Raw genomic sequence first — 14,635 nt, 5'->3', positions numbered from 1 at the left:
TAACCAAAACTATTCCATAATCTTGTAGAATATGTTATCATTCATATCTTCTTCGTCAGTCAAGGTATCCACGTCGGGTGGAATATAGACTGCATCAATATGTTCTGTAAATATTTTTCAGGTTATTTTTAGCATAAATTTACAAGGAATCGAATGCTACAATACATTAGAATACTTAAATCCAAATAATACTTACGACTTTCATTGTTATTGTCCTTATCCATCACGACCTCCTTCATAGCCGCCTCTCATATTTTACGAACCGTAACGTTCACTGCACAAGGCACAAACTCATACTAAAGAACACGCTAATTGTTGGATGTTTATTCTACCTGGGCTGACTTGTCTAGACTTGCAATAACAAAGTTTTGTTTCACAGAAAAAACCAGTGGTGTATTCACGCACCAGTAAATATTTTGAAAAATAAAGCATAATCAATATAGTATTTCCAATGTATGTTTTCTGCGATGTAATCTACATGCTTTAGACTTAACAAAAATGGCAATACAAATCCAAAATATATTTTTTTTACTATTTTGGATTTCCTTGAAAATGTGATACAAATTTATGTACCGCTTTTGTTAACTTTTGAAGTCTTTCCTTTACACATAAATTAGTGATTTCTACGGTTTTATGTCCTTTAAGAGTGATAATAATAAAATTTCCAAATGGATGTGCAAATATGTTTCCTGGATGTGACAAAAAATCATCCACTGGGACAAAATGGGTTAAGCTGTCGTTATATTTGTCATTTATCAGTGCGGTGCAGTAACGCACCTTAATACCCGCAATTAAATATTTGCATTTAGCTTGGTGATGGCTTATTCTATATTGTTGCGTTTCATTTACAGTAGCAAAAATATTGAGAAACGTGATAGTATATTATGCAACAAGTGTAGTTAGTTTTTGGGTAAATTCTTATTCGATTCCATTCTTCATTGTAGTTATAAAAGCAATTGTGTTTTTCAAAATTTCCCAAAAGTTATTGTCTTTTAATAAGTAGATATGTACATAAAGATAAGATAGAGATGGCTTTATTTCCACAAGACTTGAGTTGCAAGTGTTGAATATTGTCAGTATAACACGAATCATCTTAGTAAAATGTTAGATAAATAACAAGTACATTAACAATAACAAATAACGACTACGTATTAAAAGGTATCACATGAAAGAAAATCCATAATATGGTAAAATTCCACGGCTTAAACAGTATAGTATCTACACTATCCTAAACTACTATAGTATCCTATACTATAGCTCCGCACGTGAGGAGCCTTCCCAACAAACCAAGGCGTAGTTGAGACAAAATCGGTTGAACGATTATGGAGGAGAACATATTTTCCTGGAACCAAAAAAAAAATTTCAAACATTAAAAAAATATACTTACTAAAATTGCATTGCGTCCAATTTCTACCGCTTAAATGTGGACACGGAGTTTTACTTCTCTGCTAAATTTGAAGTTGATATCAACAAATTTGGGACACTTAAAACATTTCTCATTTAGCACGGAATATCGGGAACACCCTGTACAATAGTTGGAAACCTGAAATACAAAAGTTTTTGCTGTCTATGCGGGCTATATCGCAATATAAAAGAAAATGAGATATGAATCGTAGTCTTTCAGTAATAACCATTATTCAGTTTTTTGAATTTGCGGCACACCCTGTATATTTATTTGAAAAATGGTCGAGAACAAAGGTTTTAGAGCCGTATCTGCTGCTTCTTCTGGTTCAAGAATTTTTTTGGTCACGGAAACAGTTTTCGAAAAATGAAGTTTTTTCTAGACCCTTGCACGAGCGATTTTTTATTTTTTTAGAACACTTCCCTACTCCCCGCCACCCCATTTTCAATAGATCAATAGGTCACGGGGCAAAGCTGCATATATGTGCCAAATATGAAGTCGATTGCTTCAAATTTCGTGTTTCATAGCAAGCTCCAAAAAACAGTCGACAATCGCGAAAAAAAGATGGATACCGGCGTCGGATCAGGGCTTTTGTGGTCGTAGTGGGTTGAAAAGAAGGCAAATTTCAATTTTATAGCTCCAACGGTTCGAAATTTATTCAGGAAAAACCAAAAGACGAGAACGTAGAACGGAAAACGCACAGACAAAATTTTTTTTTTTTGACCGTTTTATTTATATAAGAAATAATCAGTGCAAAAAGTAATAATTAATGAGATAGGTCGCCTACAGGTGTTGTCGGATCTAATTTATGCAAATTAGTGAAATTGGAATATGAAACATCAGAAATATTTTGATTGATTGATATTTAAGGTTTATAAGAGCCACTGTTAAATTTATCTTCACTGTTAGATTAGAAAAAATACTTTTTGAATTTAATAGAACGGCACTAGGTGAGTAGTTTAGATCTTCAAGAACTTTTTTAACTAATTCAAAGTTCTGGTGGGTGCACTCTCCAATACGAGAACACTGTCAGACCACTATTGGGCAAAAAAAGTTGGTTGATGTTTCTTGATGAAATCTGGCTAGTTGGTTTTTTCCCAATTGTTCTTATGCAATTAAATAATATCTACCATAATCATTAAATTGATTGGTTGTTTCATTTACTTTTTTTTAAATGTCATTTACAGTTTGCTTGAAAATAACATCAACACTACCTTAACATACAGTTGAATCGTTAAAAATGATCTTAAATCAGGGTGGCCTAGTTCTTTAAGTGGTATATTGGCGTCAGACATAAATCTTTATTGAACCAGGTTTGTTCACTGTTTTTAGGTTGTTCTTCAAGGCAATGTTCGTATTGTTTGCTGGTAGGGTTACCTTCCTTGAGATTTTCTCCCTTTGAGCTGGTGTTTTACTGATTTTACGTGCTGATTCACAATAATTTTGCACGAATCTGTAAAATCCAAAAAAGCAATAATTAATTGGGGTTCACATAGGCTAAAAAAATTTAAGAAAATCTTTCCCGCTTTTGCCTAATAAAATATTTGCGTAGAAAACGTTTGCGAATACTAAACATTGTTAACATCATCTACCAATAAAATACCAAAAAACATATATCTTCATTTTTTTACTATATAGGGTGTCCCGAAATTTTAATGTTTACCGTAAGCCTTGGAAGTTAATAACTCCTTTCATTAGTTTGTGCTGCTGGGTAAATAAAAATTAAATGTCGATTATTCGACAGCTTTCAATTTTAATCATTGTGGGTAAAAAAATAGTTTTGTGATGGTTTAAAAATTAGTAGGAGTATACTGTGTGGTGGTGATGTGCGGAGTGCCCTCTATTGCCAATTGTCGGAGATAAAGTCGGCGAAGAAGCGCGGAGTGGACGAACGGTGTTGACGTGGTATTGATTGTTTTTGTTCGATTTCGATCTACTGGACCAGAGTCGATACGACCGGTCCATGCAATTTGTACTTTTGTTTTTCACGTATAGTAATACTTGGATTGTTCTTATAAATCATTTTATTAACGAAAGACAAATCAAACTATCAACTGTAAAGGTAATTATTTTAATAAAAATTATAAACTTTACATTTTAAAGGTGTTTAGTGTTTAGTAACTGTACCAAATTTTATTTAAAAATATTTACGTGTTTCGAAAACATTTACAATAAATACTTTTTGATAAAACTTAAAAGTCACCTTACTTTTTGAACACACCTCGTATACGTAATATACAATTCGGAATTTGTTTTCTTCGCATATCTTGGAAGAATAGACACCTATTTAATAATAATAATAATAATAAAGGGCCTTTCTTCGGTTTCAACGGAGATATTTTACAAAAATATATAACTGTGGGGGCGGCATCCAACATGTTGCTCTCATGCAGCCCCCTAAAACGAGCATATGACACAATTCATAAAATAAAATATAGCATATAAATTATATAGACATTCATTCAAAATGGTAGACATTGCTAGAGTGAATTCAAAAAAGAAATCATCGGTCTTTATGATGATAAATGTATTGCTTAAGTTTTTGTTTGAATGAAGTTAGTGAGGTGATTCATCTCAGTTGGAGAGAGAGTTTGTTGTAAGCCTTGATAGCATTGTAAGTGAAACTGCGCTGAAACTGTGCCGAAGTATTTTTGGGAACGGTAAACAGCCCCCAATGGCAAGTATTAACCGCCACCGAGAATCCTCTAGGCTAGTAGAGACCAAATTTACAAATGTTGTATGAGAATCTGAGAGAAACATTCTGAAGATGCTGAAGACTAACCTTGTCCTTTTGAAGTAGGGCAGGCCAGTAAACTACCATACAGTATGAAATTGAGGAGAGAATTAAGGAATCGATAAGTTTTAACTTAATTGCTGTGTTCAGAATATCTTTATTACAGTAGAGAATCCGAAGCTTGTAAAACGATTTCTGGATCAATCCAAATGGCCGTAAAAGAAGATCACTAAGTAAATTTTAGCAGCGTCTAGACTAATTATTTTTTCCTTATATTTACCAAAAATTGTGAGTTGGGCGTAATTTTCGTTAAGTAACAGACCATGCTTACTAGAAATATCACTGAGAGCACGTAGGTCCCTGTTTATATTATTAACGGTGGTATTAATTTGAAAGTAATTAAAAAAGAGATATACTTGAGTGTCACCTGCGTACTGATGGGATTAGATTATATTAGATTAACAGTTGGGAGAGCTAGCAGTCAGCTTGTCCGTCACTGCGACCCAGAGGATCTATTGTGACTCTTCATAGCTATAGGGCTTTATCCAGGTTCGTCTCTCTAACCAGACCCCACAACTTCGCCCAGCAGATGGAAACGCACTCTCGCTAGGCCTTCGCAGTGACACAGTACGTGTGCGGCTGTTTCTTCCTCCTCCTGACAGAATCTACATTCTGTGTTTTCTTCCACTTCCATCAGGCTTAGATGCCCCTTAAGCCTGCAGTGGCCCGTGAGCATACCTACCATTATTCTTACGGCTTTTCTATTGTAGCTTAGTAAGTCCGCTGTAAAATTGACCGATGGGCCCTTTAGGAATTCCTTGGCCTGTCTTTGCCTCGGCATGTCCCTCCACCATCGTCGGGATTCTCGGTCCATCCAAGCCCGAATGGCTGTTTTTGTAACGGGTTTGGCCACCCCACAACAGGGTTCTGGTCCAATTAGGCGCATAGACGACCCTTCGCGGGCTGCGTCGTCTGCGCCTTCATTAGCTTTATGCCCTCCGTGCCCCGGTACCCAGGATAGAGTAACTTTGTTCTGGCTTGCTATCTTGTTTAATGCCTTATGGCAGTCCAGAACTAACTTGAATGTTATTTTATTAGATTGGAGGGCCTTTATAGCCGCTTGACTATCGGTGTAAATTGCAATTGCTTAGTTACGGATCTTCCTCGTTTTTATTTATCTCGCACAGTGTTCTAGTGCAGTGATCTCTGCTTGGAACACTGTTGCTAGCTAACCCATTGGAATAGAGATTTTCCTTTTCGTCCTGGGTTCATATATTGCGGCTCCTACTCCATCTTGAGTTTTTGAGCCATCAGCATACCAGGTTATTTCTGCCTTGATTGGTGGCCAGTCTTCTCTGGCAGGGATTTGAGTCCTGTAGTGGTTAACGAAGCAATAGCAGCTGTAGGACATTGTCAAGCTTGTTATGTTTCGTGCTATGTTCACCAATTATTGGGGACTGGCCTTGCAATAATCTATATACTGCGGGTCTTGCTTCTCCTTGTATATAGATATGTATTGCCGGGATGTTCAGTAGGACCTCCAGCAGCAATATTAAGCAGGTATTCAGGCCTAAAAGAGCCGTATTTGTACCATAATGTGCCCTAAAGCCCGATTGCGTTGCTGCTTCTCAACAACTTTTTCTAGCACTTTAGATATAGTGAGGAGAATGCTAATAGGTCGGAATTGTGAAACATCATGCGGTTGAGATGTTTTATTCCTACTTCGTTAGAGTTGACACTTGAAAATGAAAGTTCTTCTGGATTTTAAGAGTTATTGTTGTTGTAGGACTAGTTAATGAAATCCTTATTTAAGTCTATTTGAGGGGTATCATTATAAAAGTATCGATTAAGTTCTTTAACATCCACAATATTTGAGACATCTATATTTACTGAAGGTCCGGAATACACATTAAGATATCTAAGTACGCGCCAGATTTTTTTTGAATCCGACTTAGCCATATTTACAAGATTTCTCAATTTTTATTTTATTTTTATCGAAAATTTAGTTTTCAAAACGCTGTCATTAAACACAACAATTCGTTTAAATAATATTTATTTACACCAATGCAAATAACAGTCATTAATAATTTGATACTCGATTTTGATGGGGGAAAATAAGCGTCGATCAGAATTCTTCAAATTCTTCGTCGTTTAGTATTCTGAAACGTTTCCTATCGTTTCTGTGTTCCACCAGATGCTCGTAAAGCGAGCATACGACCGGTTTCAGTCTATAGATTTTCCCGGTGTCGGCCAAATCGTTGACGTAAGCGCGCTGCTCCAGACCAATTTTGTGGGCGTGATGTTCGGGCCAACCCATTTCCTTCCTCCTGCGCATGTCCTTCAAAACCTCATCCAACATCGCCTCTTTGTCGATCTTTACTCGACCACCGAGAAGAGTCAGAAAGAATCTTACCTGGAACACGAATCGATTAATCAATTTATAGGGAAATTACGAGATAACTCACTTGCACACCCACCACAGGAAACGGGCACACTTTGAATGTGACCCCGATGAAACCCATCGTGGGATGCGCAACGTTTACGACGTGTTTGTAAAGGTATTTCACCCAATTGTTTTCCACCGTGATGCCGCATCTTTCCGTAAGAAACGGATACGAGTACTGATAACCTGGGAAGAGAGACTTTTAATAACTTTTCTTAGCGTTTCCGTGTAATATACCTGTACAGTAAATAATATCGTCTATAGTTTCTTGAGATTCGTCGGAAAATAAAGCCCGGTCGCCTTCTAACTTGACGACTAGCGGTTTTTGGACAACGCTGGCTCCGATTTTTGCGAAAGATACTCCGTCCAAACTCAAAAACACCTATGGGACAAGGCACGTGACTGAGAGAAGAAATATACTTCGGTATAATTGTCAGTTTCAGCTAGGCGGTTGGCGAGAATGAAAGTGAAAGCTAAACAGTGAATCGCTGATAGAAAAAAGTGACAGTAACAACATTTGGACACTCAGCTCTATTGTTGTTTTGATGCCGACGATTATGTTTGGGTGAAGTTTAATAAGGGGTGTTTTTTTTCGATGTATGGAACTTTAAGTTGCAATAAAACAACGATGGATTATTCGATTGACATGAATTTTATTTATCCGAAAGATAATCTCGTGGCAATACATTTTAAATATGATTTCTGGCATATGATCGCCACGGCTGGCGCGGATGTAGTCCAATCTGGACGTCCAATTTTCGAGGACTTTTTCCAACACTTTTTTTTTAATCTTCTGCTTATCGTAGATATAGGTAGGTACCTACTTATAAGTTTTACTTTGTTAATTAAATAATGGTATAATTGTTAGTGTGTCCTTGTAAATTGTGAAGTTAGTTCTTCATGTTAGGGCACCTTTGTAATAAATAAATAAATAAATAAATAAATAATAAATAATATCGGCAATAACACGGCGAATGTTATCTTCCAAATGGTCAAGCGTTTGTGGCTTATCCGCATAGACCAATGACTTGACATAGCCCCACAGACAGTAGTCTAGCGGTGTTAAATCACAACATCTTGGAGGTCAAATCACAGGTCCAAAGCGGGAAACTAGGCGGTCGCCGAACGTGTCTTTCAATAAATCGATTGTGGCACGAGGTGTGTGACATGTTGCGCCGTCTTGTTGAAACCGCATCTCCTGGACATCATGGTTATTCAATTCAGGAATGAAAGAGTTAGTAGCTCTATACCGATCACCATTGACTGTAACGTTCCGGCCATCATCGTTTTTGATGAAGTACGGACCAATGATTCCACCAGCCCATAAAGCGCACCAAACAGTCAGTTTTTCTGGATGTAACGGTGTTTCGACATACACTTGAGGATTAGCTTCGCTCCAAATGCGGCAATTTTGTTTGTTGACGTAGCCATTCAACCAGAAGTGCGCTTCATCGCTAAACAAAATTCGCTTATGAAAATCGGGGACAAAGGCAATCTCGTTTTGGGCCCATTCGGCGAATCTACGCCTTACTTGATGATCGTTTGGCTTCAATTCTTGCACGAGTGGGATTTTGTAAGCACGTAAACTAAGATCCTTCCGCAAAATCTTCCATAAAGTGGATGGACACAGATCCAATTCGGGTCTTCCCCAATGCTACACTCTACAGCAGCAATAGCTTCTTCTGTACGCACCGTACGACGTCTCTGGGGATGCGAGTTATCAATAAGAGTAAACGTGGAGCGAAAACGTTCCTTGGTTAATCGAATTAACTGCTCTGATGGACGATTTTTTTCGAGGATAAAATGGACGTAGTGCGCGAAACGTATTCCGCACAGAACTAGAGAGAGTCTAGTCATGATGAATTGCCAAACCAAACTGAGAATAAATCACTTGACAGCTGTTAAATCGGTCGCTACCTTGAACAGCAATGCCAACTTAAAGTTCTATACATCGAAAAAAAACACCCATTATATTCACCAGATCGGACTTAAATGACACCGTTGAAAATGAACATGGATCTGGCTGGGTCCCTCTGTTTGCACAGATCGTACTAATTATGTATCTATTTTTTTATGTGTATTTTTTTTACCTAGCGCGGCTACCCTCTTCTTAGGATAGCTTTAAAAACGGAGGCACAAAATATCTTATTTTGTTCATTCGAACCGTGTCCTTTTCATTGTATATTAATACGTGAATAAAATAATAATTATTATTAAAATTATTATTATTATATCTTTTGCGTTATTTTCGAAATAATTTTTCGTAATTTTTTTAGAAAAATTAGAATCTTGAAAAAACTATTATTATTAATAAAAAAGTTAAAGAGGTTCAAAACAATTTTAAATTGTGCGTTTTGTGTTTACCGTTTCTCGTACCTATGGAAACCAACGAGACAATGAACTCAACTCTATCTATATCTCACTTACGCGTTCAGCAACGTCACTTAGTATCCTGGATATGTCGACGCCGGAGGGACCAGCACCCACCACAAGCACCCTTTTCCCTTTGTAATCGTCCGGCCTTCTATAGCTGTGACTGTGAACGCTCCTCCCAGTGAAAGTTTCCATCCCCTGTATTTCGGGCAACTTTGGCACGGAATAGTTCCCGACGCAAACAAGTATCGCATCAAAAATGTGTTCGGTAATATTACCAGACCGAATGTCTTTTTCAGTCAGCTGCCATTTGCCACCACCAATGGGATCGACTTTGAGGACATGCCTGAGAAACTAAATGTAATGGCTAAACGACAATTTAACTGTATTAAACTTCCATAATACTGGATTGCTCCTGCGTCAGCAGGTGCAGAAGACAACCACGAAACCTGTAGCATGTAATCAATTGTTCTACCAGGGAAAGATCTGAGGGTCTATAGAAATCTGTAAGCAACCTAATAATCTTAGTGTTTTACGGTGTTTACGCCCCTCATTTAGCTCCGCCCCCCTCAAACAATATATAAGCAGGTACGGAGTAAAATGCGAGCCAGTTTTAGTTAAGCTCTGATTGGCGAAACGTTAGCAAGTTCGGGTCGACAAAACCTGGCGCAGGAGGAATCCAGAAGATTTACAAATAGTATTACAGTAGCCCGTGGTTGTTTCTTTGAAAAATTCCAGGAATTGTTTTTACTTTTATATGTGGAAGCAGGTCAAATCGTTCAGCAAAGCGGTTTACGTATTCTATAACTTCCAATTGTCCTATAAAGGAATTTCCTTTCTCCTCGTACGGAAAATCTTCAAATTCCATCAGCTCTTTGGGTAAATTGGTCCTAAAATAAAAAACGGCAAATGGGATCGTCTTATATCAACAGCCTGTGGCAGATATCGGGAACTTTTGACATGCTAATAATAACAATAACGTTATTTTAGTAAAATGCAATAACAAAATAGTGACACTTGATAAAACAAACGTGCAATAATTGCACAACTTACACTGATGCGTCAATAAAATGCTTGTTTGTGACATTTCACTAACAATGCATTTAATGTACTGCAAATTAAGATTAAACTTAAATTAAGATCAAAGATAATTTCTATAAAACAAAAATATCGCGGGAGACACAATCGGTTGAATTTTCAGTGACCTTGGTAAGTACTGTCAAGATTAGACATAATTAAAACAAATTCTAAAAAGGAAATAATTATGCACAATATAAATATAAATAAATATTTAGCACAATCGGTATAAAACACAAGATTGCTTTCGAAAAATTGTCGGTGGGCGGGGCAAGTTCGTAGCGCGTAGCGCGAAGCAGCTTTTTATTTTAAAAAGAAGACGCTTCGCGGATTCTTCTCCTGCATTGTTTTTCTATCGTGCTCCTGCGGACCACTATGGAACTTTTGCAAAATCGATGTAATTTGATTGTGAATACACCCTGTATAAAGTGTCGTTAAAATTATATTTCTTCAAATATCTTGCGACTCCTGTATTATAGGCGAAACGGTAAACTCTCTCTCGACACAGCATACGATACTGTTCATATTAATTAATTAATCATATAATATACCATAAAATAATATATAATTAAATCATATTAAAACTTTTTCATGTATCGCCAATAATTCACCCACAAAAGCGCAAATTTCTAGGATCTATTAGAATTTTTTGCCCACAAACGCGTACCCTGTATATAATTCCAACATTGTTCGAAATAGAGGATATAGCCCCGGATCTCCTTAGTTTCCAGGTATTCCAATTTTTCCAATGGAGTAAAGAGTTTTCAAAAAACTACTTGTATTCGAAAACCAAGCAATACGTGGTAACATTAAATGACGTCATCGCGTCTAGATTGAGGGCGCGAAATGGTGATTTTTATTTGGATTATTTCAAATATCTCGAAGAGCGTATGCGATAGACGAAAACCGTAAATACAAAAATTGTAGCCCTTGACACGGCCTACAACACCGTTTAAACGGATGAGCTATTGTTTGTATGAATTTTGATTTACGGTTAATAATTTGCTCTCTAAAAGAACAATTTTCAGGGTGTTTTAGATTTTCGTCAATAACTAAAACGCCTTGTATATAATCGAAAAAATTCGTGAAACAAAAGTTGTAGCGCCGGGTCTCCCACGTATTGCGGATGTAAAATTCTTCCGATCGGATGAATGGCTTTGGAGGTAAAGCTGTTTTTCTGGATGCCAAAATAACCACAAAAAAATTCAAAAATTAAAAAAAAATACTTCGCGTTATTTCATTGTTCCCAATTTAAAAAGTCTAAATGCGGGTGCATACTTCAACTTCTCTCCCAAGTCTGAAGTCGATAGCTACAAATTTGGAGTACTTATTATATTTTTTAATATTGCACGGAATATCGCGAACTCCCTGTAAAATCCTTAAAAACCGTAAATACAAAAGTTTAAGCTGTCTATATGGGCTATACCGCCATGTAAAAGAAACAAAACACAGATTTGAAATTATTTCGGTCTTATAAACGATTTTTGAAAAATGGTCTTTTTTGTAGACCCTTGCACACGCGATTTTTATTTTTTTTTAAATACTTACCGACCCCCCCCCCCCCCCCCCCCATTTTCAATATGTTCCGTGATTGGGCAAAGCTGCATAAATGTGCCAAATATGAAGTCAATTGCTTCAAATATTGGACACTTATCGTGTTTCATAGCAAGGTCCAAAAAACAGTCGAAAATCGCGAAAAAAAGATGGATACCGGCGTCGGATCAGGGCCATTTCTTACAAGCTTATGTGCCTCGTGGAGGGTTAAAAAGGAAGCAAATTTCAATTTTGCAGCTCCAACGGTTCGAAAGTTATTCAGGAAAAACCAAAAGACGAGAACGGAGAACGGACACACAATTTTTTTTTTTTATGGTGATCATTTCTGTACCAACGGCGATCCCGTAGGACTTACCGTTACCGAGATATAAAATTTTTATACGAGCGCAGATACTTTCGAAAATTCGATTTCGTCGATTTTCTGAATCTATCATTCTTTTGTTTTATTCGGTAACGGTTGCCTATATCACGTTTGTCCGATTGTGCATCAAGCTTCTGCATCTGCCTCACCAAGTCCAAATAGTATTTTTTCTTTTGAGCCCTTCTTCCTGTAAAATGATCCTGTCCTTTGGGGTACTATCTTCATTTTCTAAGCTTTCCACTCTAGATTTCAACCTGTTTATTTCTTCATGGTGCGTCCCTAGCTCAATTTTTATTTCCCCTACGTCTTGCCCGATTTTACCATTTGAATTTTGTAGTTTTTTATTTTGATCTGAGGCGCTTTTTAAAAAATCACATATCTGAACGTTTGTCACATCACCCCTTGGTTTTGCGTTATATTCCGGTTGAACTCGTCTATAGTAGGCGTACTGCAGTTTCGTCGTAAAGTGGAGTCAATTTTATCTACTTTTTTACCGCTTTGTTTTACCGGCTATTTCTGCTTGTATTACAAATTTGTTAAGGTTTGTTATATGAGCACAAGATAAAAGAAGGTATTTTTGTTGATTTTCAAAACACATTGACCAACGTCCAAGGGTTTCATTTAAAGAGGTAGTCATGGGAAGTGCTTTTCCTATTTTCACAATTGAATTATTTTAAGGAAAATCTTGGAAATGGAGCGGCGATACCAAGGCAGATGCAGATACTGCTGGATGTTAAAACGGGATATGCCCTTAAAAACACACAGCCGAAAAAAGACGATGATTTCACTCACAAAAATTTTTAAAGTGTTTTTTTTTCACTTTTTTTTTACTAGGATTCCACTTTTTACTTTTTTGCATATTTGCAAAAAGACCTTACGTGGTACAAATAAATGCATAATTTTTTTTTAAATAAGCCTACGAAAATTATTTAAAATCAGTTTCATTTTGTAGACCTGCGTTATTAGGACTTGACAAAATTAAATTATTCAGATCTGTAACAGCTTGGTACACCGTGTGCCAAATAAAACGACCCACTCTGCGATCTGGTAAGCCATAGGAGATACGAAAAAATTTTCTCTTCTCTCCTGAGGATTTCAAATAATATAATTTAGTTGATACAGGGTGTCCCAAAAGTGTCCCCTCCGATATCAACTTTGTAATTTTAAATGGAACATCGACATTTTTGGAATCCTTGGTTAAAATAAAGGTTACTTTCTATTCAAATTTTGAATAGTTTACGCAGAAACTGAGGCTATGTGTTTTTTAATTAAAGTTTATAGGCTAACTAACCAAGGTAATAAATTTGAATAAATAAATCTATAAAAAAAAGTTAACTAAAAACTGTTAATTCGGTCCATGAAGTTTGGTTAAAAAATTAATTAAAAAATTAAAATTAAAAATTTTATTTACGCATATAGCATTTACATTATCATTACAATATAGTTTAACCTAAGAAAAATAGTAACATCAACATTTACAGTTGCTAAACTACCAAGTTTTGATTAAAAACAGTCATCTTTACTTTGCAATTAAAACTACTGAGAGAGTCAGAAAATAAATCAATATGCTCGTTATTTGTGAGTAACATATTTGTCAGCTTGCACATTCGATTCATAGGCGAGTTAATGCCATAGTTGGTACTATAAAAATCAATATTAAAAAGGGCCTCATTTCTCTCATAGGAGAAATATGAAAACCAACAGATGCCAGAAGATCTGGGAAATCCATCAAGTTATTAAGGATTCAAAAAATATGCGCATACTGTCCAAAGATGTGAGATTCAAAAGCTTCATAATCTCCTCGTAGTTTATTTCCTCAATTTAAAACCTATCCCTCCAAGGAACTTACGCTGCGCACTCTCTATTTTTTCCTTGTGAATTGCATAGTACGGTTGCCAGACACAGCTAGCATACTCTAAATTGAACGCATAAGCGCACATTACAGCTCCCTATACGTAAAGATGTTCTCAAAACCCTTCAAAGCCCGAAAAACCAACCCAAGCAATCGAATAGCTCTGTTAGCTCTGGTTGAAAATGTTCGATTCATCTGGCATCAAAACAGTAAAGAAATATCAACATATTTAAAAATGTAGTTGGCTATGACATCACAATCTTTAATGTATAACCAAACTTTGACATTTCTCTTCTTCTCTTCTCTTATTTTTCATATTTCTATTTTATTTGTATTTTAAATAAGTTATAGTTTTTTGGTTAACCTATAAGTTCTAATTATTTATTTTTGTTATTAGGTTTTTCAATCAAGATAGATAATTTACTATTAAATGTTTCTTTAAATGTGTTTAGTACAGAGACGCTTTTTATCCAAATCTCCAGGTATTAATTGGCACCCTGTATTGTTAGCAATAGGTTTTATTGGAGTATCATACCTTTAAAAGAAGTAGTATAATGTCTTTGCTATTTAAAAAATACCTAATATTGCCATCTTAAGATAAATTACAAACTTACCTTGTTTTTTGTCCTAGAATTGATATATAAATAAAAATATAGGGTGTTCTATTTGAAAATCTTGAGATTTTGTTATTGAATTCGCCAAAATGGCACCACCTATTTGAGACACCCTGTATAAACTAAGACGCAACTGTCAAACTGATTGAGCAGTGCATCATCTCCTTGGTCTGTTGTTAAATTTTCGTTACAATACCTAGATCAGTAGCGTCACAACACAATTTT

At 36.1% G+C, this 14,635-nt stretch overlaps 1 protein-coding gene across 1 annotated transcript; it reads right to left on the bottom strand.

The window, feature by feature from the left end:
* Window positions 1-6,203: 6,203 nt before the first annotated feature.
* Window positions 6,204-9,640, bottom strand: LOC132696463 (senecionine N-oxygenase-like). Its single transcript, XM_060661289.1, has 4 exons — window positions 9,007-9,640; window positions 6,817-6,961; window positions 6,602-6,765; window positions 6,204-6,549 (listed from the first exon to the last, which is right to left on the bottom strand). The coding sequence occupies exons 1-4, from the start codon at window positions 9,145-9,147 to the stop codon at window positions 6,262-6,264; spliced, it is 738 nt and encodes a 245-aa protein (XP_060517272.1). The 5' UTR covers window positions 9,148-9,640; the 3' UTR covers window positions 6,204-6,261.
* Between the last annotated feature and the right edge of the window lie 4,995 nt (window positions 9,641-14,635).

This window comes from Cylas formicarius, unplaced genomic scaffold (genome assembly GCF_029955315.1).
Source record: "Cylas formicarius isolate icCylForm1 unplaced genomic scaffold, icCylForm1.1 PGA_scaffold_10__41_contigs__length_53128322, whole genome shotgun sequence".
In the NCBI taxonomy this organism is placed as follows: Eukaryota; Metazoa; Arthropoda; class Insecta; order Coleoptera; family Brentidae; genus Cylas; species Cylas formicarius.
The sequence above is the reverse complement of the archived record's forward strand: the minus strand, read 5'-3'. Positions and strand labels throughout refer to the sequence as shown.